General features: G+C 38.3%; 1 protein-coding gene across 1 annotated transcript in view; it reads left to right on the forward strand.

The window, feature by feature from the left end:
* GALC (galactosylceramidase) overlaps nucleotides 1-26,183 on the forward strand; it is a 39,704-nt gene that overhangs the window by 838 nt on the left and 12,683 nt on the right. Inside the window, exons 2-8 of the mRNA XM_009638864.2 lie at nucleotides 690-758; nucleotides 2,653-2,716; nucleotides 6,312-6,425; nucleotides 7,844-7,983; nucleotides 9,503-9,541; nucleotides 13,191-13,318; nucleotides 25,512-25,667. Coding sequence (XP_009637159.1) covers nucleotides 690-758; nucleotides 2,653-2,716; nucleotides 6,312-6,425; nucleotides 7,844-7,983; nucleotides 9,503-9,541; nucleotides 13,191-13,318; nucleotides 25,512-25,667 — 710 coding nt within the window. The remainder of the gene's footprint in view (nucleotides 1-689; nucleotides 759-2,652; nucleotides 2,717-6,311; nucleotides 6,426-7,843; nucleotides 7,984-9,502; nucleotides 9,542-13,190; nucleotides 13,319-25,511; nucleotides 25,668-26,183) is intronic.

Below are 26,183 nucleotides of genomic sequence, written 5' to 3' on the forward strand. Positions count from 1 at the left end.
TGGCTGCCCGAGAGCCGCGGCTGGGCGCTGCTTTGTGCCTGTCCTCCGGTCAGCTCCTTCTCGTCAGGCCGCTCAGGGTGCCGGGGGCCCGCCACCTCGGTGCTGCTGGAGGAGCGCTAAGCCAGGGTGGGTTTCTTCTGTAGAGGGTCTTCCTAGCTACTTGTCTCTGTGAGTTTTAAAACGCTGGACGAGTCAACAGCCACTCGAGTGCTTTCCTGTGGTCCAGCAAGCAGAGCCCTGAGATCCTGCAAGTTCTTACCCCCTCTTGGACTAGCGGAGTTGCTTCCCTTGCCCTCCCGCCTGTGTGCACCGTGAGCTCCCGTTGCCTTTGGCACACGGTGAGCCAAAGCAGGGAGATTTGAGTAGAGTGGGAGAAGTGGTGCTGGGAGGGAGCCGCGTTCTCCTTGCGGCAAGTCCGTGAGATCTGTTTGTTTCTCTGTTCTCTGGACTGTCTTTGCAGTAAATTGCAGGTAACCAGAGTCCAAGGCAATTGCAATCTGTGAAACCAGAATTGCACAATTGAAGGGTTAGAAAAGAGGTTTTTTTATAGGGGCTTAGCTGAGTTTCTGGTGCTATAATTATTTTTGTTGGTTTATTAGCTATGTGAGAGTCCTAGACTGACAAACTGGGATGTAATTATATGTCTGAAAATCAAGCTCTCCTATTTTCATGTTTTCTTTCAATTTTAGGCCACATCTAGACTCCTGGTGAATTACAAAGAACCTTATCGCTCCCAGATTTTAGATTATCTGTTCAAGGTAAAGTCAGTTTCACTGACAATAATGTCTAATTTCATGCAGAATTTCTTATTGTGTAATGTTCGAACTCCTGTAGTACATTCAGTACTACTTGAAATTAGACAAAATCCCATCTTGTAAAGTGTCTACTTTAATGTTGGTTTTCATCAGAACCTTAGATTTTAGCTGGTTTTGACAACCAGCATGTTATTCAGGAGCCTATTTCTTCAAATTATTGTGAAAATTCCTTTTACAATTTTGTGTGAATATGTTTTCAACATTTTTTTTATCATTCTTGTGGTTCTAATGAGGATTAAATTGGTTTTGTGGCTAATATGAGAGGTTTAGCTGTTCACCGTGATTGCAGGAAGTGTGTCTTTGAGACAGTTTTGATTTTTTTGGACTACAGGTAGGTTCATATAATGTGAAAATGACTGTGCAGACTGCATAATTTCAATAGAGTATCTATTCCCAACTAGTCTCAAGTATAAGTGCAGTTACTCTAGAAGGTGTGTGAATGTTACTGGTTTGTAAGCTGCTTTAGTTAGCAAGTGTAACCTGTGGAATTACCCAACTTAATATATGGTAAAATTATTGCACTGAACAGTAATAATTTGTTTTGCTTTTGGCACTGTAAATTACTCTGCTAGAAGAGGATGTCATGTCACTTTCAAGTGGTGCAATCCAGGTGGCTGGAGGGGAAAAAAATCACTGTGTAATCTAAAGAATTGGTTTTAAAGGGTAGAGCAAGGCATTATGTGTGACTGGGGGTATCAAAACCTATGTTTTTTGGAGACCAAAGTTGTGTGTTACAAATATGAGTTTTCTGGAGGAATCAAGAGGCATGTGGTAAAAGAAAATCTAGCTGAGAGATCATGATTGTCAAAGAATTTTTGACACGTTCTTTCACTAAAATCTCTTAAGCTGCCATGAGATACTTGGGAGGGGTATACCTTGCCTCATTCTCATTGTCTTTTAATGTCAGTCAACTTTCCTGATGGGGATGGGAGAGAAAATGTGTTAGAAGGTTAAAATCAAAAATGTCAGGAGGAGAAATGGTAAATTTGGAATATTTGCTTCTTACTTAAAAGCAAATTTAAAAAATCCAAAACTTGTAAGCCCGGCAAACTATCGTGTATGTAGCATATTTTTTAATCAAATTGCATTCTCAGATTTTAAAACTATTTTTGGATGCCAAAATTATACTTGGGTAATTCCATGGAGGACACCAGCTCATCAGTGGTTATTAAAATAATGATTAGTTGTAACCTGTGGCTTGCGTAACTCTTAAGCCACTAATGGCTGGAAGAACATACTAGGAATAGGATCACCTGTATGAGCTTGAATTTTATGTTCTGCTCCACCAGTCAGATGCCAGGGGAAGAGGATAGTGGACTAAGTGGCCATTTGTTTTCCAATATGGTGGGGTTTTTTCCTCTCTTGCCTTTCTGCCTGTAGTTTGCAGATTATTTCTGACCCGTATGTATGCTCTTTCATATAAGCAGTGTAACACTTTGCACCAAAGAATAAATTATTTACAGAAATAGTAACTTCAATAATTTGGTTTTAAAAGAAACAAACTTGACTTCTAATAACATCAAAAATACTGTTGTGCTCCTCATATAGCCCATGTTCTACTTCAAGTGTGTTTCAGTATTTTCTTGAGTATAACCAATTTAAAATCTGCACAGTTGAGAAGTGACATTAATGGTGGAAGAGTTGGGGAAACTAAGACAAGTGTACTATTTATCTTACTCGATTTCCTTTTGAAGCAGAGTTTTGTATAATTTCTCATTGCACTGTAATGGGCATTAAAAAATATTGATTTTTTAACATCCTCAAAATTGTATGTTTGTTGCATTATTCCTGTTAACAGCAGGATTCTGTTTGTTTTTCTGTCTCTCTTTTTTTGTAGCCAAATTTTGGTGCTTCTTTGCATATCCTGAAAGTAGAGATTGGAGGTGACGGACAATCAACAGGTATGGATTTTGTGTGAGCAGGGTTTAACTTCTCATTGCAGTGATGCTGTAAATAACCTGTCCTGCATGTGTCACATTAGCTGACGCATGGAGATGTGTTCTGTAGCTGAAGTTGCAGAAAACCATAAACAATGTCTGCTAAGGTGCAGAAGGGAAATTTACACTAATGTTCTGGAGACTGTTCTCAGTATCATATGGTTAATAGTTTGCATTCTAGAGCAAATGAGTTCTTTTTTTCCCCTGAGATTAAGGAAGCTCTTGTAGCTTTCTGAATTGCAGAGCATTTCTCAAATACCAGTTTTGCAATACAAACTGTAAAACTGGTGTGGGACTAGGTCGTTTGTCTTAAAAGCATGAAAATATGAAGACAGCTGGTCAGAAGCAGTTAGGTTTCTTTGAATTAATGAGCTGCTACATTTTGCTGGCGTGGCCTTGTCTGATAGTAGGCACTATTTTTTTTTTTTTTTTTTGCCAAGCAAAAATTAACAATTACAAATTAAAATGTCATGATGTAATTTGCCTAGGCTTCTATATTTACATATACGAGAAACTGTTTAGTAACTGCTTGTGATTGGAAGCTGAGAAGCAGTAACTAGACTTAAAATTAACATGGTGAAAAATATTATACCGGGTTTAAGAGCTCAGTATTTGGTCATTTAAGTGCTGTTAGAGGAGAATGGAGTCACCTTCATGCATGCACAGAACTTTTCTTCAAACATGCTTCCTGCTGGCTAAGGAGAATGTTACATGTGTCATGGCTTTCCAGATTTTAGGAGGAGCACAATAAGATGCATTAGACTAGACTGCAGCTCTTATTCTGACCTCAGAGGTGTGATCAGGAGTCTGTCTGAAGTGTGATCAGGAGTCTGAGTTTGGAATCTAATTGTTGTTCTATGTCTCTGACAAACAGAACTTCCAAATAGTGAAGTGTTAGTAAGGTAAAAAAAAAAAAAAAAAAATCAGTCTTATTTTCTGTAATGAAATGTGCTGTTTCAGCAGGCTTCATACAAAACAAAAAAGTCCATTCAGAAGAGATCTCTGGAACAATTAGGCATATAGTTTAGCATAAGTAATTGTTGCAGTTGCGTGCACAAGTTACTAATTGACTTTTGTGTGTAATGACTTCTCATGCAACACTGATTCTTTTACGCCTTTCTAGTTTGTTTACCTTTGCCTGAGGGAATTCAGTGTATAGCCTTTAATTCCAAAAACTCTTCCTGCAGTCCTGGAACACCATGGAAATTATAAAAAATATCTTTTATCATAAAAATAAAAAAAATCTCTTTCCTGCCACAAAAAAAACTTCATGGCAGTTCCTTTCTTTTTCTCCCGGGACTTGTCTTGCACAGAGGAAACAAACTGTAGCCTTCTTTTTGCTTTTTGGCTTAGATTTAACCTGCTTCTACAAAAAATGTTTCTATAAATATATTAACAACAAAAGAGAACCAAAGTGAATCTCCATCCTTTATTGGATGCAGGGGGAACCATAGTGACAAAGGATGAGGATAAGGCTGAGGTACTTAATACCTTCTTTGCCTCAGTCTTTAATAGTAAGGTCAGCTGTTCTCGGGGTCCCCAGGCCCCTGAGCCAGAAGGCAGGGATGGGGAGCAGAAGAAAGCTCCCATGATCCAAGAGGAAATGGTTAGTGACCTGCTTGGCCAATTAGACATCCATAAGGCTATATGGGGTCCACGCAAAGGTACTGAGCGAGCTGGTGGAGGTGTTCACCAAGCCCCTTTTCTATCATCTATCAGCAGTCCTGGCTGACTGGAGAAGTTCCACTTGACTGGAGGTCAGCAAATGTGATGCCCTTTTACAAGAAGTGCTGGAGGGAGGATCTGGGGAACTATAGGCCTGTCAGTCTGACCTCAGGGCTGGGAAAGGTCATGGAGCAGATAATCTTGAGTGCCATCACACAGCATGTCCAGGACAACCAGGTGATCAGACCCAGTGGGTTTCATGGGTTTATGAAAGGCAGGTCCCGCTTGACCAGCCTGATCTCCTTCTATGACAAGGTGACCCACTTAGTGGATGAGGGAAAGGCTGTGGATGTAGTGTACATATGTGGTCTTTAGTAAAGCCTTTGACACTGTTTCCCACAGCATTCTGCTTGAGAAATTGCAATGGCCTGGACAGGCATACTCTTTGCTGGGTAAAAAAATGGCTGGGTATGTGGGGCCAAAGGGTGGTGGTGAATGGAGTTAAATCCAGTTGGAGGGTGGTCACAAGTGGTGTTCCCCAGGGCTCAGTGCTGGGGCCACTTCTGTTTAACATCTCCATCAACGACCTGGGTAAGGGGATTGAGTGCACCCTCAGTAAGTTTGCAGATGACACTAAGCTGGGTGGAAGTGTTGATCTGCTTAAGGGAAGGAAGGCTCTGCAGAGGGACCTGGACAGGCTGGATTGATGTGCTAAGGTCAACTGTATGAGGTTCAACAAGGCCAAGTGCCAGGTCCTGCACTGGTGTCACAACAACCCCATGCAATGCTACAGGCTTGGAGAGAAGTGACTGGAAAGTTGCTTGGCAGAGAGGAATCTGGGGGTACTGGTCGACAGCTGACTGAATATGATCAGCAGTGTGCACACATGACCAAGAGGGCCAACGGCATCCTGGCTTGTATCATGAATAGTGTGGCCAGTAGGACCAGGGAAGTCATCCTTCTCCTGTACTCGTCAGTGGTGAGGCCACACCTCAAATACCGTGTTCATTTTTGGGCCCCTCTCTACAAGAAGGACATTGAGGCACTGGAATGTGCCCAGAGAAGGGCAACGAAGCTGGTGAAGGGTCTGGAGCACAAGTCTGATGAGGAGCGGCTGAGGGAACTTCTGGAGAAGAGGAAGCTGAGGGGAGACCTTATCGCTCCCTACAGCTACCTGAAAGGAGGTTGGAGCGAGGTGTCAGTCTCTTCTCCCAAGTAACAAGTGATAGGCCAAGAGGAGAAATGGCCTCACGTTGCACGAGGGGAGGTTTAGATTGGATATTAGGAAAAATTTCTTCACTGAAAGGCTTATCAGGCACTGGAATGGGCTACCCAGGGGAGTGGTCGATTCCCCATCCCTGGAGGTATTTAAAAGACAGGTAGATGTGGTGCTTAGAGACATGGTTTAGCAGTGGACAGGTATGGTTGGATTCAATGATCTTAAAGGTCTTTTCGAACCAAATGATTCTATGAAATGTGGTGTGTGTGTTGTTTTTTGGTTTTTTTTTTCTTCTCCTCATCTTAATGCTGTAAATTTCCTAGTGGTTGTTGGGATTAAGATAATAACGAATATAGCTTTAGTATTATCATAGCTAGGGATAGAAAATGCCCGATAGTTAATAACATTCTGATATTAAAAGCAGATGTAGTCCCTTAAAAATAAAAAAGTACTACATTTATGCTGAGTTAATATGCTAAGAATGAATGGTAGCAAGTCTTGTGTGTTCACTCCCGCTACTCATTTTGCTTTGAAACACATACCAAAGAACGCATGAAGCGTATTGGAGATACGTGCTTGCATACCATGGCAGTGAGCAATACAGAAAACTTTATAATGTGTAACAGCTTATGACACAGAAAATAATTGTGAGCTACCTGTCTCCTTCCTTCCTAGATGGCACTGAACCCTCCCATATGCACTATGAAAATGATGAGAACTACTTCCGGGGTTATGAATGGTGGCTGATGAAAGAAGCTAAAAAGAGGAACCCCAAAATTAAACTGATTGGTAAAATGCTTCAAGCTTTAGGATTTAAATGCTTTTTTCCTCCCCAACTAAGTTATGTTTCTGACCCTTAATTAGCATATTCATTTTAATGGGCAGATATTTTGATGTTGCAGTAGACAAAGTAGAATCTCTAATATTTGGTAAGCTTGCCTTGATGCCTCGCGTAAGCTTACTGTGTTTTACTTTGTTACAGGGGCACAGCATTTTTATGTTATGCTACTGTAACAAGTAGCATAACAAGAATGTATGTAACAAGTATCACAGGATAGGAAATGACTGTCTAATGACTTGCTTGTGTCAAGTAACATTAATGCTTAGACTGTATCACAGCAATGAACATAAATGATTTATCGTAAGAGCTGAATTTCTGAATAATAGAGTAAAAAATTGGGGTGGGATAAAGTAAACTTACAGGAAGTCTAAATCTGTAAATCTTGTATGCACTAAATTCAGTTTTATGTTCTTATAACATACCCTTCACCCCATCCCCACGATAGTGGTTTGTCTTCTTATTTGTCTTATGTATACATAACAGGACTTTCCTGTCTCCTTGTTTTGATTGTGGGTTGTGTGTATGCTGTGACAGTACAAATGTGGAACCCTAGATTTTAACTGAAACACTTTACAAAATGTATTTCACATGAAACAATGTAAGAAATCTATCAATTAAAAGTATGTATTCCAGGCTTTGCCATATCCAGCCACAAGGCGTGCCTTGGTGCAGGATTTGCTAGTCAGGTTCTGTTAGACAGGCACTATGACAAGCAATAAGCTTATCATATATGACTAATTGTGATTATTAATAATGTCCTTTCCTCAGATCAAGCTCTCAACGAAGGAAGGAGAGTTTGACTTGAATTAGCCTATGGTGTCTTATACAAAGTCAGCTGAAAACTTAGCAGGATCTGGTTAGGTTAAGTTGTTCTACTTACTACAAGATCCAGTAAACAGCTGAGAGATGGAAATGCTTTTTCATGATCCTAATCTTTCTTCCTCTCTTATGACGAGATCATCACTTCTGAAATTCATATTCAGGAGATTAACAATTTTTGGTGTTCAGTATCAATCCTTTGTCTGTCACTTTGTAAAATTTTTATCCTAAAATCTTTGGAATTTCAAACCTGTTAAAGCTAATACCACACAATTGAAAGATTGTATGTAGTCAGTTGGTTTCTAGTAATGAAAGTTTTCTAGCTTAAAAAAAAACCCAAATGGCTATTAATATGCTTGATCACAATTTGTATTAGAGCATGCTCTCCAGTTAAATAAATTGTTTCATTTTCTTCACCGGAACTATGTGAAGTGCATATCAGCTCCTCCATTTTAAGTACAACAAATTACAGCTTGCTATTGAAGCTTACAGAGTAATGTAGACCAACTACTTAGCTTATTCATTTGTTTTTCTTCTCTCTTTCCAGGATTACCTTGGACATTTCCAGCATGGATAGGGAAGGGTGAAAACTGGCCCTATGACTATCCAGATGTCACCGCTTACTATATTGTTTCTTGGATATTAGGAGCTAAACAGTATCATGATTTGGACATTGATTACATTGGGGTCAGTAAAGCAAAATCTCCTGTGTATTTTATCTATCTTCATTCCTAAGATCTTGGTCTTCTTTCTCTTTGATTACTGGAGGAGGGGGATGGGAAGAGAAGTTGTTTTGTAATTGTAGTTTTGGCTTTTTCTGTTGCAAAGGGGAGTTATGTTAGTTTACACTCTTCCTGCAATAATGGCCATTAAAGCAGAACCAGTGCAAAATGGCTAGTCTCCTGCTTTCCCAATTCTAGAACAAAGTTACCAGAGAATTTGAGAATTCTGAAATCTGTTTGAATCTTGGGCTTGTCATTTTCTGCCTTGCTTGTTCAGCTAACAAAAAGCATTAAGGCAGAGTTTGTGAAAGTAAGCTAAATAATTTTTTTTTCCATAAAAGATGGAAAATCTAGAGCAACAGAAAAAATGGGACCATTTTGTGTCTGTTCAGTTGAAACTGCTGGATCTCTCTTGTGAACACACAAGTATGGATATAGTCCTGTGTAAATTAGAAAGAACTGTAAGTGTCATTGAATAATTGTGGTTTAATCCGGCAGGCAGCTGAACACCACGCAGCCATTTGCTCACTTCCCCCCTCCCCAGTGGGATGGGGGAGAGAGCTGGGGGGGGGAGGGGAGAGGAAGGGGGAAGCGAAATTCATGGGTTGAGATTAAGACAGTTTAATAGGACAGAAAAGGAAGAGGAAACAATAATACTAAAAGAATATACAAAACAAGTGATGCACAATGCAATTGCTCACTACTTGCTGACCAATGCCTAGCCCATCCCCAAGCAGTGATTGCTGCCCCCCGGCCAACTCTCCTCAGTTTATATACTGAGCATGACATCGTACGGTATGGAATATCCCTTTGGCTGATGGGGTCGGCTGTCCTGCCTGTGCCCCCTCCCAGCTTCTTGTGCACCCAGCAGAGCAGGGGAAGCTGAAAAGTCCTTGACTGGTGTAAGCACTGCTTAGCAACAACTAAAAACGTCAGTGTGTTATCAACATTCTTCTCATCCTAAATCCCAAACACAGTGCTGTGCCAGCTGCTAGGAAGAAAATTAACTCTATCCCAGCCAAAACCAGGACAGTAACCCCCTGAAACTGTAGGCAGTTTTTCAATACGCAACTTATTCTAGCTCTGCTATGTGAGTTTATGGCAACAGCGCTCATTCATTAGGACCCACCTTGAAGCCACACTGTTTCTCAATGATTTCCAGCAAACTGTAGACCCACTGGTAATAATGTAATGTGTAACACTGCTACCATTGTAGAGGCCAAGCAGCTCTAGAGTTCTTTTCAGCAAGAAGGCAATCAGTAGACATTAGAGATAGATAAAAAAATCAGCTATTTTGAACTTTCATACAGAATTTTCCCCTGAAGAGCTGATAACAAAGCCAACCAGAGCACTTTCCTCTAGCAAACTGAAACCTTGGAGTTTGTTAACAGATTGTATAACTTTAGTTATACATCAATGAATAATGGAAGATTTCATTTACATATCCTGATTTTTCTAAATGGCTTTTTACTTTTCCTTTATAGATATGGAATGAAAGGGCATTTAATAGCAAATATATTAAGGTATGTATTTTTCCTTATTTCCCTAAAGGGAAATTTTTGTCTTTGTTATCCTATGTAAAAATTAACTTTTCTGAATTTGCATAGAAAAGGGACCTTAATCCTGCAACTACTTCAATTACTGAACTCAGTTTCTTGTAGTTGCAGGCACAGAATGCTAACAGGACCAAGTCTCGAGATTTTTGTGTGTGTGTCTGAAACTGTTATATTGAACTTTAAGTGTATCAGTGTATGCTAAATGTTTAGGACCTCTACATTTTCATGGAAACTCCAGTTGATGTTGCTGAAATCATACAAACTCATCATACTGGCTTGGATATAGTTATAAGTCCAAGATTTAGAATTACTTAAAATTCTGTAGCAAAGTTCAAGTGGATATAATACCCTTAATTTATTTCTATAGAACTCCAGATTCTTATTTTATGGAAAACATAATAAAGGCGCTGTGTTTTTAGCTGTGCAAGGTTCAGTACCTCCTGTTTAAAAGAGTTGGAGGAACACAGTATTTCACATAACCAACCTTGAAATATCTCTAATATCTGTCACTGCTGCCTGCCCCTGCTGCCCCCCTGCTCTTCTTTGAAAACTCACTTCTGTTTGTTATGTTGAAGTGGAATCTTAAATACAAACTTCTACTTATTCATTTCCTTGTCGCTGCTTTGAGGCTAAGAAGCAATAGCATTACCTCTTTTTTAAAAGCAAATGAGAGTTAAAGTGGGTGTGGTGAAGAACTGCACAAACCATAGCCTAACTTTTTTTTTTAAAGCTAGGAAACAAGTTAATAGGGTGCTTTTTTTATTACAAAAACCAATCAGTAACTAGAAGTTTTCTGTTAAATTTAGCCTCAGGCAACATGGGTTCCAGGCTTTTCTTTTTCAAAAAGAAAAGTGGTTCACTAATTGGGTATTGGCTAATGGATGCTAGTAGTGTCCTTAAAGGATAATCCTAATCATAGGTAAGTTATGCTGGTAGGGGAGGAGTGGGAAATGTGTGTGGGTGTGGACTTAAGTACGAAATTGCTAGCTGTTCAATATGTATCTTATAGAAGCAGAACCAAACAGAACTGAAAACACTTGTTTGCAGGCTGGAATAAAACAGTGAAAGTAAGATGGAAGATAAATAGTGAGAATTTTTTTTTTTTTTTGAGCTGCAAGTTTTATTTCTTTACTGACTAGACGTTATGTTGCTTGGAATGCTTATGAGACTGAACCCTTTGTAAAAATGATCATCAGAGCAAGAAGGCATATCTTGCTATGAATGAAAAACTCATTTATTTCCCTATATCACTGATTGGTTCTCTTTTAAAAACTGGTTTTCCTGACTTTCTAGAGGTCTTGTAAGAAATAGAGATGTTCTGTTTTGCTCAGTCCTGTGTCATGTCACTTGGAGGCTTTCTCATCTGTTTGTCTTGGCTTCCTAATGTGAGGAAAAAGAATGTGGAGAACAAACTGTCGAGTGTAGGTGTGGCATTCTACTTGTTAGCTTTTTACATGCTGTTGAATTGGGACTAATCTTTTGGCTTCTAGAGCTAAATGTTTAGTTTAAAGTTTGATTTTAAAATTACCAAAATATTTGCTGAAAAGTGTCAGCTTTCTCTCCACTGTACGTTAATTGATACAAGGCAAGATCTTATTTAACACTTGTTTTACCATTCATTTTCTTACACTCTGCAGTGTTGTCTGGGATCTTTTGTCTAATCGGTATGGTAGTTCTTCTTGCAGACTGCCATTTCGAAAAAGGTCTACTTACTCAAGTGTGCTGTTGCACACCAAACATTTTATGTAATGTCTGACAAATACATGCAACAGATAAGCTCTTCGTTATCTTGCTAAATTTTTACTTGCAAGAAGTCATTTTAGTTCCTTCATCCACTAAGGCGCTAGTTATGTTTCTTAAGTAGAAAAAATGAAAAAGAATTTATGATTTTATTGCTTATAAGTTCTTATTCAAGAAGATCCGATTCTCCTATCTTAAACTAACCCTAAAATTTAAGATGTATCTATATATAAACATGGATACTGGGTGTGGGGGAACCATTCTGCATATGTTATTATGGAGTGTATTTTGAGTGTCTACTGTTCTTTGTCCTTGGTACTTACCTTTCAACATGGAAGTTCTGCAGCCTTTCTAGTCATTTTGTTCTTCTGAACTATCTCTGTGGTTAGGCAATTTTTCCAAATGTCTAGCTAGCAAGAAAGCTTTAAATTGCAAGGACCTTACCGTTTCTATCATTATGAATTTTTCTTCTGGTAAATGTTATGTTTCAAAGGCTTCAAGCAGCTGAACAGAACTTCATTGCTACTTTTCTTAATAAGTTTTACGTTCTTTAGATCTAGGCTTTCATTGTCACCAACGCTTGGACTTTGCTTTGTGTCGTTATTTGACTACATGTCAAAACAGAAATGCTCCCTGTTCTCCTTCACATTGCTGGAGAGCTATTATGAGAAATTATTTAAGGGTTCATGCCTACTGATATTCACATGGTTGGAAAAAATCTTCCTTATGCATGCATGTGTATGTACAGCACATAGTACATCATTCTTTTATATCCAAGATCAAAAAAAAGAATTTTAGACTGTGGACTGATGTCCTTTTTCAGATGCAACTCTATGTGGAAGCTGCAGAAAATACTTTTTTAAAAAAACTTTTTTTTAATTGAGTGTTCAGATGAAACATGCTTGTATAATACCAGCCCAGTATAAGCCTGGTTCATTCTTAACTGTTAAAGCTGGATATGTTTTGCCTGGGTATGTTTACTCTAAGAAGTTCCACAAGCAGATGTGAGAGGTTTATCATCTTTGACAGTGAAATAGTAAGGAGAAGCTAGAAAGATGGAATATGAATTCTCTTCTGCTGATATGTTTGAATTCAAAGTTGACTGCCCTCAGTTTTGTTGTAAATATGCAATTCCAGTTTTATGCATTACATTCCTGAAAATTAGTGAGACATATGAGAGCCAAGTATTTGGTAGGCTTAAATATCAGACACTTAGAACATCAAGGATTTTATTTTTTTTTTGTTCAGTAAAATAGCCTGTGAAAAGGATGCTTAGGTGCTCTTCACTTGAAAAGGACAGATGTGTGGCAAAGATTTCTATTCTTGCAGAGAACTGCATGGTTACAAGGTCTCTTCTATTTTAAAACTTCAATCCCTGTTTTCTCAATATACTTTTTTTGGGATCAGGATAACTTCTAATCACCTGTGGAGGTATGTCCACTTCCACATTCCAGCCACTCTCCATTTTTAGATCAACTTAACATGACTAACTTTATAATAAATCCATTACTCATATGTAACGAATTACATGCATGCAATGGATGGAGTCAGTATGTTGGGAGTGTCCAAGTGGAATACGTATATGCATGTGGAGTGTCAAAAGTAATCCAAGTGATGAGGAGTCCATTTTTGTGTAATGGCTATGTAATGCCATAGATATTCCTTCAGTATTAAAAATACTTATAATTAACTCTGTCTTAGTTGTCATTATGGCTCTCCTTTGAGAAGTGAGGACTTTTCTTATCCATCTTGGTCTGAAGACAGATGCTTTCACTGATGACTCCTACAGTTCTTAAATTGTTTTCAGTCTTAAATTAAATTTCATGTTGCCTGGTTGATGAAGGCTGTACTTTAAGTAGTGTTATCTGTTACTAAGGTACTTCGACAATCTTTGGACAGACTGGGTCTAAGGAACATTGGCATCATCGCTGCGGATGGAGATTGGAACATTTCAAAGGAGATGATAGTTGATCCCTATCTTAATGATGCTGTTGAGGTAGTCGGGTAAGTGTGGGAGAAGGGCGGAGTTTCAGACATTGCTTATTGCTTCATTTCTGTAAGTCAGTCTTCATCTCCATTTTGAGAAGTCATATATTCTTATTTCTTACTTCCCAGTCATTCCCAGTTTTGTCATCATCAGGTACAGTGGTGAATGATTATTCTTTCCTGTCTTCCACTCTTCTTTCAGTTTAGTACATGTGTAAAGTAACTTCATCACTCTTCCATCATTTCTTTAAAGTGTTCAGTTAGGAGCTATGTTTTAGGCTTATCTCAGAATGACAGGAGACTTCTAGCTAATCTGCACGTGCATGTTCAAAATCAGAAAGACCTTAGGACTGAATTCTTGGTCTGCAGTCAGTTTTAATTTCAGGTGAAATTGAACTTTCACACTGGAACTTATCACCATGGGACTTTCCTTGCTTGCAGCATTCCCTGTTACGTGTCCTTTGCTTGAGATTTTTCTGGTCATGTCCTAAAGCTAGGAGATTCTGTTTGTTACTTATATCTGATAACAGATAGTATTAGAAGTGCATACACAGACAGTAAAGAAGTAAAAACAAGCATCCAAAGTTTGTTTTTAGACTAATACAACCATCTCAATTTCAGCAGCTAGGAATGCTTGCTGTTGTAGTTCTAGCAAATGGGCACTTGACTGAATGCCTGCACTCTTGCTCCATAATACACTTTCTTACTACCTTGCTTCTGTCTGCGGGCTTGATACTTATTCTGCTGCTCTTGCTTTCTTGGTAATCTCTGATTTCTCAAAACTATAAATAGGTTTTTAAAAACTACAGCATGTTCCCAGTGGAAATGACCTATAGGCGTGTAAATTGTTCACTTGTGTTACATTTGGTAACTTGCTTGTGTCCGATAACCTTACTGTGGTAAGAAATGCTTGTGGTTTCTAGTGTACCATTTATCCTCCTCTAGATGTAAGAGGGTGTGATATGCTCATAATTGTTTAAACTAATGCATGGTTGAAAGGTTATAGCAAGTCAGTTAAGCAGGGATTTTATAAAGAAACTGCTGTCTTGTGTGTTGAGTTTGTAAACACTGATCACTTGGAAGGCCACCTGAGAAATATCAATTATAATGCTAGCACTGAGTAACTCATTTGGTTTAAAAACTTATAACTTTCTTAGGTTAGACAAGACTTGCACTTCAGCAATTTGTAGAGCATTAGGAAATGTTTTAGTTATGACTTCCATGCTAATGGAAATTGCAGAATGAATGCACTGATTGTGTATGGCTTTTATTTCTTCAAGAGCTTGACAGAATCAAGGCTAGGAGTTACCTGGTTTTGTTTGTAGCCTTTAGAACCACAGACATGTTTTAATTCTTCTTTAAGATGAAAGTTCTTTTAGTCAGAGGCTTTTCATAAACATCATACAGATTTTTCCCCAACTTCCTCGCCTCCACTGATCACAAAACATGAAGAGTCAGGAGAATATTTCCTGTGCAGTAGTCTTGTTATCTATCAAGAAATTAAGTCTAGTACAAAATAAGAACACCATGTTTCTCAGCCAATGCTGACTCTAAGACACCAACTACCAGAGTTGTTGCTGACCTAGAAAAAGATAGTATTTAGGCGTCTGTCCTTCAAATGCTCAGGTTCAGAAAGCTGCTAAAAGTACACTGTATCTGTCTCTTAGATAACTGTGTCTAGTTTGCAAAATCTGCTAGTTAATCTGTTTTCTGAAATAGTCTTAAAGCAATTCTGAGAAAAGAGTGTAATTGCTTTTCAAGTATAACCTTTTCTGTGACTTTTTCTTAGTTCTATTTTGGAATGGAAACCTGGGTTTAAATTTATATTGTTTTATTTAGAAATTGTAAAGATAATCAAAATGATTGCTTTGGCATCTATCCACAAAAAGTAACTGACCTTTCCCTTTCTTTGTGTTTCTTTTCATTTTCTTTTTTCCTTTCCTTTCTTTTTCCCTTCCCATTTATTTTTCCATAATTTTTCCCTTGATACCATTGCTCCCCGTGGAGCTTTATCCCTGCCTAAAATATGATTTGCAATCTGAAGCATATCTAAGGTAGATTTAAGGTAAAGCTTCTATGTCTGCTTTTTCCCCCTCCATATTTGTTTGCTGGCTTGTGATTTGAAAGATGGAGAACTTCATATTTTCTCATTAGAATGAAGGCTACTGAGCTGTTATCATTCAGTGTGTTTCAGTTTCATTGGTTGAAGAAGTAGTCTTCCTGAACATACTGCTTGCCATCATTTCATACCAATGAGTTGCAGCACTTGCCATTGAAAACAGGAATTTTGTTAGAAGAAGAAAAGAAGAAAGCCTGTATCTGCTACTGAATCAAATTCCTTACTGGCATTCATAAATGCTTGGAGATGAAAAAAAAAAATTATAGTTAGCTCAAGTCTTAAACTGTGTTATGTTTTCCTTCCTTTTTTTGTTTGTAAGACCATCTTCACTTCTGTCTTCCTTTGTTATTTTGATAGGTGCTATTTCTGTGTTTGTATAGTATATATTCTTATTACTTTTCTCCCAAAATGTATTATGGTTCAGTACTACAACTTCTGTGTTAGGCGTGGATTTTGTTTGCTGTGTTTAACAAAGCCTATAGAGCCCACAGCTCTGTTTGGCAAGACCTTTCTTAAAGGCCTATATACTAATACACAATTAGATTTTAATATATTCCACATTTTTTTTCTGCTGTTTATCTAGAACTAGACAAATTGAAAATGTTTTTCCATAGTTCTCAATTATTTAAGTTATCTTTAACTTGTAAGTCAAAGATTAGTGGACAGTAGTTGTATGTTGGGTGGTGGAAAAAAAATCTGCGTTCATCAGTTTTTGTTTACCAGACAGAACAAGTCATACTTCTAGTTGATGTAGCATTGTTTTTTTCTAATACAATGATCAAATAGCAGAAAAAGTTGCTGCCATTTCAATTTATCTTTTTCCCTGTCTCCTAGTGTCTGTTATTTTAAAAAAAAAAATAATAAAAAATTCTAGTAAGTCTTAATGAACAAAGAAGATGGGTGATGTATTAAAGAGCTATTTGTCAATGACTGTGGCTTTTATGTAAAGGGTTCTTGATCTGTTGATTTGCATAGGTAATATAATTACAACTTTAGAGAAATCATTGTTGTTATTATCCAGGAAGGCTTTCTCAGTTGAATAGGAAAAACAAGTTCAGTTCAGTGTTATTTGCTCTTTCTGAGGTAGAAAACATTTGCTGTAAGAGATAAAGATAAATTGACTTGTCTAAGACTATATGCTAAGCTGGTGGAAGAATAATTATAGAAAATACTGTCTTCTGGATTTATTTCATGATTTTGGACCATGCTGCTTTTGCTACAGTTTTAAACATGATTTTTCTATTACATAGTTCAAAGCACAAGCTAGAAACTTAATTTTGGATTTATGTAATTGACCTTAAGACAGAATGTTTGTCTCAATTTAAAACAATAGATTTTACTGGTAGAGTAGCCTTGTCTCTTTTTTTATTTGTGTGGGTCTTATTTCTGGGGATGCGATCTGTAATTAGATAGAATTATTGACTAACTTGGTTTGCACAGGACCTCTGGAGGTCATCTGGTTGAACCTCCCTGCATCAAGCAGGTACGGTTAGATTGTGGTGCTGAGTCTTATTCAGCTTTATCTTCAGAACCCCTTTGGACAACTTATTCCACATGTTTGACCACACTCATGCTCTTTTTTCTTTTTTCTTTTAAGTTCTTATATGCATCTGAATTTTTCATCAGTCCACAGCCTGTACTGTTGCAAGGGGTTGTTGTCTCCCAGATGTAGGACTTTGTGTTTGCACCTGTTGAACTTGACAAGATTCCTGTCAGCCTGTTCTTTTCAGTCTGTTAGTTCCCTCTAAATAACAGCCTTCTGTTTCAGCATATAACTGTTGTTGTGGATTAATCCCGGTAGGCAGCTCAGCCCCACATAGCCCACAGTTCAGTCCTCTGCAGTGGGATGGAGGGGAGAACCAGAAGGGTGAAAGTGAGAAAACTTGTGGGTTGACATAAAGACAGCTTAATAGAGAAAGCAAAAGCTGTGTCTGCAACCAAAGCAAAATGAGAACTTCCTGAGTTTTATTAAGGATATCATCCTGTGGGGACATTGCTAGCAATCTGCACCCTGGTTGGACTTTTCTATCCACCTTGGTGGCAGGCTGCTAAAGTGAAGGTATATGACATCCACTGATTTCACATTGCCTGCACAGGTAGTCATCTTGTAGAAAGCAGTCATGTTTGTCAGGCATGATTTGGCCTTGGTAAATCCATGCTGCCATTCCCGGTCATCCTCCTGTCTTTCTTGTGCTTGGAAATGGCTTCCAGGAAGACTTGGTCTGTAACCTTCCTGGGGACTGAGGCTCGAGCGATGGGCCCCTAGTTTTTCAGATTCTCCCTCTTGAAGATGGGCATGAAAACTTTTTCTTTACTCATCAGGAACCTCCCCTAATCACTAAATACTTTAGCCTTTGTATATATGTTCAGTCTGCAAACCAAATACTGCCTTATTCTAATGCAAGATGTAACAGGAAAATACAATGCAGAAGTAATACTAACAGCATGTTCAGACAAAGTTCTTAAGACTTTGGGCAGGAAGCCTTGACGTTTCAGGCTAGGCTACTGTCAGACTGCACGTAAGCTAGTTCAGATTCTTATCTGTGGACAAAAAAACATTTTGCAGCGCTGTTTCCTGCAGGTAGTGTTCCCTGTTAGAGAAGATCATATGTGCTAGAAATAAACAGGATGATTTGAAGGTACTGAGGTATTTGATGTTACCTGAATTTACAAGTACTGCAAATGCTGTTTAGGGGACCATTGGACTTCAAGAAACTACATTGTTAGATTTGGTCTTATGTGACATTTCAATTCGTTTCATTGACTTTCAAGGCCTTAAAGTATCTTGAGGGAAGTGTATGGTGGTTACAATTTTAAAAATTGGAATAAAACACAGTTAAGTAATAAGGTTTGTATGTGTCTAGGGTTTTTCTCATTCCTTGTGTTGGTTGTGTTTAGGAAGAGCTGATCTCATTTGTGTTGCTTCACTGTTGAACTGAAATAGTTGGTTAGCAGGAGAGTAAGGGGAATTGACTCCTTCTTAATTAAATGTTTACTGTGCTTTCACAAGTTTTGTAAGTTATAATTCAGTTGTCCTTGCCCTGTATATGGTCCTTGTAGCCTAACCCTCAGCACTGTAATATTTAAGTGGCTGATCTGCAAATAGAGTATCTCACATGAAATGTGATATGCTTTGTCTTTAACATTATCTGCAGTTCTGTGTGTTAAAGAAAATAAGAACCAAATGTTTTTACATTTTCCTTTTGTCATGTACTTTGAGGTTTGGCATGGTAGAGGAAGAAGGTGTGCTTCTTTGAAGGCACTTTGTGCTTGATGATTTATTACATTTTGTTTGGTATAACTGTTGTCAGTTCTAAAAACAAAAACTGGAACATGGTTTGGTTTTGAAATATGTTCAAATAGTACTGAAGAAGATGCTGCCTTTCCCAATATAAATTTTTGAGAATTTGAAAAATATTTTTTTTATTTGTCCTTTCTCTCTGTTCTTTGCTCTCGTTTTTTTTTCCAAGCTGTTGAGATACACACTGGATAAGCACGGTCTGCAGCAGGTGAGGATCATAGCCAGCGATAGACTGTGGGAGCCCATTTCCTTTGTCTTGCTGCTTGACTCTGAGCTCCACGGAATGGTCGATGTGATTGGGTAGGGGGTTCTCTCTGTTTTTCTTTCTTGGTGGTTTGTTTATAGTTTGTCTTCATCTTGCTTATTTATAACTAGTACAGCCAAAGCTTTACCTCTTTATACTCTTACCTGCAACAAAAGGATTAATACTATAATCTTTCTTACTAACCCGCATCAAACCACCCAGGCTGTTGTCCTGGTGACAGCCTCAACCCTTTAATTGAATCATGTGTCTCCCATCATGTGGAAGATTCCTACTGGCTGTGGCTGCACTTTTGATGAACTGAGGGTTTTTTGGACAACCCTGTTTATTCTGAAGGTTGTTTTGGTTCCTGTATTTGGTATGCAAAAAGAGCTTTAGATTTACAGCTTTCTATACAGCCTTGTATTACTGACTTCCACTGGTCTGTTACAGAAATGGGTGTGATCCAGAAATGAATTTGGGCTATGATTCTTTTTTTTTTTAGTTACAATAATGTCTTGATTCTTAGTTCCTGTTTTGTTTTGATGGGAAGGTTGTGTTTGGAAAGCATGCAACCAGCTGACTTGTTTTTCTAGTTCTGGGTTTTGTCATATGATGCTAATTTGCAAAAGTAGAAGACTAAATTTGAGATTGATTGCTGGCTTGTCTGCTGAATGGAAATGTGTGCAAGACTTGCTCATTAACTTTTCTTTTTGCAGTAGCTCTAAACTTTAATTATTAGGTTCCATATACTTGTTTGACTCAATCACATGCTTCAAATGTGGCTGTTCCTTGCTTCAACTTGAGTCTTTGTCATTCATCTTTGTATATCTGACCTGTAAGAGGTTTAGAAATGAAGGCTTTCCCTCCAAATACAGCTAGGCAGTCAGTGTTCCCCCCCAGAGCAATTCCTCCCCTCATTCTGAACAACAAAAAGTATCCTGACGTTTTTTTTGTAAGTGGAGTCTTGGATCATGTGTAGATCAACAAGTGAAAGCAATTGTGAACTCACTGTGACCAGATGCAAATCCACTGTCATTACCATGACCCTGTGGTAGTGAGCATGCTTCCTTCATGGTTTTTAGCAGGTACAAGTATGCACCCAGAGTCAGTTCCTGAAGCTCAACTGTTTTTACACTTTCTCAGTAAGCTGTAGTTGCTTAACTCTTTATAAGTGTAAGTTTTGCATCCCTACTCTGGTTCAATCTTAACAGGGAGATGAAATACTCTCTTGTATAACATAATCTGTTGGCTACTGGACATTTAGTGGTGCACATCTCATCATGGTATCTTTAAAAAAAAAATGTTGGCTTTCTTTTTTATTTGAAACTATAAAAAATATTTCATATAGCCAGGATTTTACATGAACATACCTAAAATCAGTTTTGGACTTGGCAATTTAATTTGTGATCTGTGAGGTTTCTCATCAGACAAGCTGGATGGGAAGTTAAAGCTGCTGCTTTTGTTTTATTTTGCACTATTTGCATCCAGGCTTCATCTGCAAGATATTGTAATCGCTAGAAATTAGAGGGAGCCGTGAAACCACACTGTAAAACTTCTAATAGATATTTACCCAAGTAGAAATGATCTAGGTCACCAAAGCTCTTTATAATGTGATATTTCCAAACAGCTTTACAGAGCTATTATGGTTGCATCAGTTTTAGCAGTGAAATTAAATATAATGAATTATAAACAAGTATTACTTCTACTTAGAACAAATTTAGATTACGTTGTAGCTCTTGAAAACAATGTTTTTAAGGATGGCTTTCAAATTGCATGGCTACTCCTAGGAGTGATTTAGCTGTGCTACTTGTTTGTAACACAGCTAAACCAGTAGATTTTTGTAAGCTATACAGTTAGAGACCAAGCTGTTCCAGCTTTAGATATTGAAAATGCCCACCCCCCCTGCCTCTTCCTCCTGTTAATTGAAAGAATATAGGAAGTCTTACTAAGTGTCAGTGAGTTTAGGAGTAAAACTGTCATTTTCACCTAATATATATTTAGTGTGCAATTAGGTGACAACTTGGGTTTTTTGGTTAGAAGCATCAGTATTCTTAACCAGGTGTGTTCTAAACACACATTTGGCTGAACGTAAGTGTTGTAGAAAACCAAGCCTTTTAAAGAAATTTGCCCAAGTTAACAACCTAAGAAAAACAAGATGATGTTTTGATGTTACTGCATAATAGAATCATGATATAGTGCCTGTAGTAGTGGGAATTCAAACTGTCCCAAGTCCCTCCCAGGCCTGTGTGCTGATGCAGAATGAGAAGTAGGAAAGACAGTCTTGTTAGCTGATGAATTCTGTTTTCTACAGATGTCTTTGTGAATGAGATTTTGAGGTTTTCATAGGTAATGCTTTTCTGCAGAGCTTCATTGTAGTGATGGCATATGGGCTGATCTTTTTTTAAGATTTATTTAATATCTACAGCCTTGTACTGACGTATGAGAGAAAAAATGGTGGAAACCCCTTCTATTTCTGTCCTGATTTTCTCCTTCTTCCCCTTTGGGACATTGCTATATGCAAAACAAAAAATAATGCAAAAATTAATACAAAGTTGTTTGTTTAACTAAGGAATCCAAATCGAGTCACCGTGGGCAACTGTGCAAAGCAGCGTTTGCAATCCATTAGTAGAGGAGCTTTTCTTAGTGTTACTTTCTTAATATATCTGATTTAGTTTAGCTGCCCTACACAAGCAAATGTGGATTTTTTTCCAGTTGGAGTTACAGTGCTTCATAATCTGCTGTACAAAACAAATTTAATCTCATAACAGTGAATATTTTAAAAATACTTTGTTACTACTCTAACAGATAGAGGCATCTTCTGGTTCCAGAGAAAAAAGGAGAGAACAATGAGAATACTTTTTTTAGTAAATGACAGTTGTTTGAAGAATGCAAACACTGATAGTAATAGCTGTTGGTAAATTCTTCTCTCACAGAGGTTTAAACTTATATGTCACTTTTGTTGTAATTCTGTTTCTACTATTGCTTTCATTACCTTTTTTTCCACCAAGATCCATTCTTTTTCACCCTTTCATGATACACATAGCTTTTTCCCCTCTCTTTACAATGGTATTCTGTTATAGCATGTCAAACTCTCTGCTTTTTTGAGCAGAGAATCTAAAATCCCACTGCTTCTGCTGGAGCATCACATCTGTAGGGATGATGCATAAACTCTATTCCAGTTCATTTTTTAGGCAGCAAGAAGCATAGATGTTTAGGAGTCTGTGTTTTTTCCTGAAACATTAATCAGGATACTCAAGTCTTTCCAAATGGTAGTCATCCTTGAGTGGACCAATTCATTTTTCTGAGAGTAATAGGAGTATAGTCTCTCCTTTGTAGGAGTTCTCACTTCTGGTGAAGTAAAAACCTTGTTTTCACTGCTGAAGGAGCAGAGCACCCTGTTCTGGACACAGCTAATCTCCTCTCCTTTGCTGCACACTTTGTGTTAGTTGTTGAGACTGTAGAGTGGCAGAAGAAGTCTAAAAGAGGACTGTAGCATGATCTAGTGTTTTCTTTAAATATAAATCACATAGAGTTCAACAAATCCAGCACACCACTGAATGTGAAAGCCTTCACTGTAATCTGAGAGCAAATGTTTATTTTGTGCATTTGGGTTGGTCTTCTAAAAAGTGTACACTCTACAGTGCTATTAAAAGTTTTTAAAAAAAAGGAACAAGAATTGCACACTCCTTAGTCATGTCCTACTTTTTAAGGACTAATTTAGATATTAATGAAAGTAAACCAAACCCCCTTGTTTAACAGCAGTGTAAGTGAAAAGCAAATACAGTGTAAACTGTGTTCATTAACAGTAATTGAAATTGCATTGAAGAGCAGGGAAAAATGATTCATTTCTCAACTGGTGGTGAAACTGTTTTACCTGATTGCATATCAATGGGACAAAATGAGAATGTTATAAGTGTGTGGGCTTTAAGTGGAGCAAGCTGCCAATAAAGTTGCACTGAAGGAGTCTGCCTCTAGAACCTGTTTGTTCTCCCTGTAACCTTAATGCTTTTTATCATCCCTGTTTTTTCCAATTTATTTTCTCCGCCTTAGTGTCTTTGCATTTAATTCTTTCTCTTCCCTCTTATGCAAATAAAGGCAACCTCCTGTCTTGGTGCAGGAAATCAGGGCTCTATAGATGTTGTTTCTGTGTAATCTTATGTAAAGCTCTCTGTAACACCCCCCTACTTTTTTTTTTTTTTTTTTCTAAAGTACAGCTTGTATTCAGCTGGGATGTTGTCTCTTAATATTTAAGAATCAGCTATTCAGGATATGGAGTGTAGAAAGACAATTTATGCCTTTTTTGCCTTGTCTTTGCAAGCTACAACACTATGTCATTACAAATATCTTTGCTTGGTATTAAGGTAATATTTGTGTTTCCAAGCCAAAGGGGAAATATACAGTAGTCTGTACAGCAGGAAAGGATGTAGCTAAAAAAACTCTACTGTCTATTACTTTATCATTACCGCAGCTATGTATGAAGGACTACAACACTGGAAAATGGCCTATTGTCCAGCAGGGGGAAAATAATGAAAAAAAAAAAAAACCCAACCCCCAACAGTCAGCCTAAAGAAACTGATATTTCTTGTGTCCCCGTCACAAATTTATCAATTTGTCAAGTTTCAGGTTAATAGCAAATGAAATATTTATGCTGATAGTTTCATTTTAGTGTGTGTGTTTAGTGAGTGTGGTGAGGAGAAAATCATGACCCTGTTTTCTGCAAGTGAAAGGTTTTATTTCAGTCAGAGTAATTTGGCACAGTGAATCAATGTTGTGATTGAATATAATCAGTAGCATAGAATCATAGAATCATTTGCTTGGAAAAGACCTTTAAGATCATTGAGTCCAACTGTACCTGTCCACTACTAAACCATGTCTCTAAGCACCACATGTACCTCTCTTTTAAATACCTCCAGGGATGGGGAGTCAGCCACTTTCCTGGGTAGCCCATTCCAGTGCCTGATAACCCTTTCAGTGAAGAAATTTTTCCTAATCTCTAATTGAAAGATCCCCTGGTGCAAATGCCTTGAGGCTATTTCCTCCTGTCCTATCACTTGTTACTTGGGAGAAGAGATCAACACCCACCTCACTACAGCCTCCTTTCAGGTACTTGTAGAGGGCGAGAAGGTCTCCCCTCAGCCTCCTCCAGGCTAAACAACCCCAGTTCCCTCAGCCGCTCCTCATCAGACTTGTGCTCCAGACCCTTCACCAGCTTTGTTGCCCTTCTCTGGACACACTCCAGTGCCTCAATGTCCTCTTGTAGTGAGGGGCCCAAAAATGAACACAGTATTGGCTTCACCAGTGACGAGTACAGGGGACGGGTGACTTCCCTGGTCCTGCTGGCCACACTATTCGTGATAGAAGCCAGGATGCCGTTGGCCCTCTTGGCCACCGGGGCACACTGTTGGCTCATACGCAGTTGTCTGTCAACCAGTACCCCAGATCCCGCTCTGCCAAGCAACTTTCTAGCCATTCTTCCCCAAGCCAGTAGCGTGGCATGGGATTGTTGTAACGCAAGTGCAGGACCTGGCACTTGGCCTTCTTGAACCTCATACAATTGGCTTTGGCCCATGGATCTAGCCTGTCCAGGTCCCTCTGCAGAGCCTTCCTACCCTTAAGCAGATCAACACTACCACCCAGTTTGGTGTCATCTGCAAACTTACTGAGGGTGCACTCAATCCCCTCATCCAGGTCATTGATAAAGATGTTAAACAGAAGTGGCCCCAGCACTGAGCCCTGGGGAACACCACTTGTGACCACCCTCCAACTGGATTTAACTCCATTCACCACCACCCTTTGGGCCCACACATCCAGCCATTTTTTTACCTAGCAAAGAGTATGCTTGTCCAGGCCATGGGCAGCCAGTTTCTCAAGCAGAATGCTCTGGTAAACAGTGTCAAAAGTAGTCTTCATTTGGGAGAAAGCATCTCCTCTCATACTAAGGAAGATCTTGGAAAGAAAATTAGCTTTCATTATACGTTTTGATTCTTTTCAGTTTACATCTCTGTAACTTTTATAGTGCAACTAGCATGCCTTTTGAAACCTGAGTTTATTAAAAAGGTGTGCAAAAGTAGCCAAGCTCATCTTTAGGCCCTAAGACATTCATGCAGTTGAGTTCTTAGACTAATGCCTAGTACTGTAATTTACTGTTGGTTTTATAATCATTTATGGTTTTGTTTAAGATAGTTCAAGGTAGCATGTATTTTCTGTATTTAGCATATTACAGTTAGGAAAATTCTTGAAGCTCAATTTCAGGATGCAGCTTTGCTTTAGCAAGCTGCAGAAATTGCATGATCTATTTAAAGCTAGATTTACTTACATGCTGGCACATATCAGAAGAAATAATGTTCTTCTGATGCAAGTACAATAAGCTATGGAATATTATAGTGTGCTCTCATTGCATTTTTTTTTCCTATTCCATTTCTATTATTCCAAAGAAAGCTTGTTTTTAATTTTCAGTTTGGAGGAGGGGAGTCATTGCTGCTGTATTCCAGGCTTTGATTTTTTTTTTCTTGTTGTGCTAAGTGCTCTTTGTTTTTAAAATGTGTAGGGCTCACTATCCTGGAACAAAAACAGTGCCAAATGCCTTATTAACTAAGAAGAAGCTGTGGTCTTCAGAAGATTACAGTACTTTCAATGATGAAGTAGGTGCAGGCTGCTGGGCTCGGATCCTGAACCAAAACTATGTGAATGGGAACATGACCTCGTAAGTGTTGTGCACTGTTGCTCGCTTTCACGACTTCATATGAAAGAATTGTTTAAAGTGCTAGATATACACATCCGCTATGGTAAGATAGTAGGTAAACTGAAACTCTCTCCGTGGTCAGTCTGAATTTTGAGCACCTTTTTGTGGGGTTTCAGGATCTCTTCTGAAATGCATATATAGTGTGATAAATCTATGGTAATGACTTTAGAATGAGGCCTTTGCATTCACCTATATGCAATAGCAGAATAGCATGCCAGCTTTTGCTTTCTACATAACTCTTTTATTACACTGTATTTCTGTACTTATGGCACACAGTCTTAAGTTTAAAGTCCTAGCAAAAGATTGTCACTGAAAACCAAATCAAAAGACCTGAAGTAATTAACCTTGTGAAACAACTTCCTGAAATAGCAACAACGCCTGGAGGATGGCTGGCTAGAGATTTTCTGTTAGTTATTTATATGGGTAAAGGAAGGAATATTTTTTTTAGTGGTACTTAACTGCTCCTCCAAGTCTGCC

This window comes from Egretta garzetta, unplaced genomic scaffold, assembly GCF_000687185.1.
Source record: "Egretta garzetta isolate BGI_Z169 unplaced genomic scaffold, ASM68718v1 scaffold435, whole genome shotgun sequence".
NCBI classification, from domain to species: Eukaryota; Metazoa; Chordata; class Aves; order Pelecaniformes; family Ardeidae; genus Egretta; species Egretta garzetta.